Source organism: Benincasa hispida, chromosome 1, assembly GCF_027475165.1.
Source record: "Benincasa hispida cultivar pf3 chromosome 1, pf3_genome.v1.1, whole genome shotgun sequence".
Lineage (NCBI taxonomy): Eukaryota > Viridiplantae > Streptophyta > Magnoliopsida > Cucurbitales > Cucurbitaceae > Benincasa > Benincasa hispida.
In genome coordinates this window covers 44,988,649-44,991,050 of record NC_143478.1, presented here as the reverse complement: position 1 = coordinate 44,991,050, position 2,402 = coordinate 44,988,649, and the positions used below count along the sequence as shown (strand labels likewise).

The following is a 2,402-nucleotide window of genomic DNA, read 5'->3' as shown; positions in this document are numbered from 1 at the left end:
TTCAAATAAATCATTTTAACCCTCAAGTTTAAGGATATGTTTAAAATGTCTCTTTACAAATAAATTGATTACTACTAGATTTATGTGACTTAAAAACCCCAAGCAAACTCTATTAACAAGGGGTGAAAGAGAAAGGAAGAAAGAAGAGAAACACATCAAAATCTTTTCAAGTTAACTTGCCCCGCAAACCATCTAAGTAAACCTTTTATTTAAATTTAATCAATCTATTTGTAGAGAGATATATTAAACCTCCCCTTAAAAACTCATGATCGCACCCAAGAAGACATTTTTCCTAATTATTATATATGAAAAGCCGAAGGGAAAAAAAAGAGGAAGAAAAAAGAAAAAGTCGAAATCTGCAACATCACCCAGATGCCATGATTGCATAAATAAAGCAATATTTAAAAGGTAAATTATTCCAACAAAACAAAGTCATGATAAAATAAGAAAATACGATTGATAAGTTTCAAGATAACAATAATATGATGCAAAAGCACACAACAGAAAAGCAGACTTCCAGGACACAACAGGCTTCCCACCTGGGAATTATTAGCAGAATCAAACACAACTCCAAAAACAAGACATTATTAATGAAAAACAGGACTTCTAATATGCTGCTTACACACGCCGAAGGCAGCTTAATTTTTTTTCTTTTTCTCAGAATATGACCGACCCCCAAGATACTTCTTTGTTTATTCATTACTAGTAAGATTAAAAAAAAAAAAACACGACCAAAAGTTGATGAAAGTTCTAATACTTCCCAACTTCCTCGTCCTTCTCGTCCTCGCTCCAACATTTCAAAAGGGTTGACCTCGGAGATGAGGCATAATCTCCTCCAGTCTTCATAAAGCTCTGGTAGATGACGGTTCCATTTTCCCCCAGCAATTCACAACTCTTCTCACCACCCACATACCCCTTCAATTCCAGGCAGAGCAAATCTTCCAGATTCTCACCGACGACATCTGAATGGAGGGCAACAGAAAAATCAGATGGCTGAAAGCATGCCAGCACCCTCACAATCAGCTTAGACAGATTCATGTCGTCAAAGTCATAACCAGCTGCTTCAAAGCTTGCATAACTAAACCCATCTTCTGGGGTTACATGGATTGTAGACTCCGCATCTCCTTCGATGGCATTCATGGAATAACCACAAGGGTCAAACTCGAAGTCGCATATTTCAGACTTTGGGAGAATTTTCCTAATACCGGAGTTTTCAGTCATTACAGCAGCAGAACTTGTGTCCGTTTTGAAGAAGACAGACGCCTTCTCCTTGTCTAAGCCAGTCATGCACATTTCCAGGGTATAAACGGGGTTATTGGTTTGACTCCCCATGATGGCACAGGCAGAGTAAACGTGCCATTTCCTTGTTTCATCAGGACTTCCCATTACATAAGCAGAGCCGTTGAGGCCAAGCTTGGCTAAATAGCCATCAAGGACGGCAACTTCCTCAGAGAAGCTGCGATGGGGAAAAGACTGGGCACCAGGAAAGATAAAGCTGCCACGAGTGTACCTCACAGACTTCACAGTAAGAGACAGAGAATCAGCTAACTTCAGCAGAGCTGGGATGGAGAGAAGCAGCTTAGTAGTGCCACAAGTTTTGATGATGAACTTGTATGGGTACACAAAGAGGCTCGACTCTGACAGGACATACGAATCAAGAAAGTCATTTGACAAAGAGTCGACAATGGTGCACTCAGCTAGTGTCAGGATTTCATCCAACTGTGCCTTTGACAGCGCACGGAGACCCATGCCCCTAGGGTCAGCAAAAATACTTGGCTCAAAGAATGATACTTCAAGCCTCTTTTCATAGCCTTCAAATCCGATAGCAGAGGTTGGAAACGTCATCTTTTCTTAAAAGGAAGCTAATGATGTTGAGAGATAGAACGAGAGAACGAGGAAAGTAGAGAGTATTGAAGAAAAACGACAAACTAAAAATTATAATGAAACTAAGAATCCTGGGGCACAGGGTAAACGGAACTCAGCAAATCTCAGGATGGCTTTCGAACGCACTGCAGAAAAACAAAAAGATTAGTCATTAGCCAACACAACAATAATATACTAAAAGAACAAACTCGGCCTAGTAAGAAGTAGAAACATACGTTGGAGTAAGCAGCAGATCTGAACTTCTTGATTCCACCGTGTGGCCTGACGTCTTCAATGCTGTATCCGAGGGGAGCTTCGTAGAAAAGGGATTTACTACTACTACTACTGCTAGACTTCTTCTTACCACCTTTTGACTCCATTAAATCATTCGCTGCATAGATAGAGATAAAACCCCAAAATGAAATCAGAGAAGTATCAACCTTAAAGAGAATACACCACCACCAAAATTCATAGACGGGAGTCTGATTCGCTAACATCAGAGCCCGAGTAGATGTTGATTAAATAAATATAACTCAATC

General features: G+C 40.0%; 1 protein-coding gene across 1 annotated transcript; it reads right to left on the bottom strand.

The window, feature by feature from the left end:
- Positions 1-435: 435 nt before the first annotated feature.
- On the bottom strand, positions 436-2,003 carry LOC120074092 (S-adenosylmethionine decarboxylase proenzyme-like). The gene has a single exon (XM_039027098.2). The coding sequence runs from the start codon at positions 1,843-1,845 to the stop codon at positions 751-753; it is 1,095 nt and encodes a 364-aa protein (XP_038883026.1). The 5' UTR covers positions 1,846-2,003; the 3' UTR covers positions 436-750.
- Between the last annotated feature and the right edge of the window lie 399 nt (positions 2,004-2,402).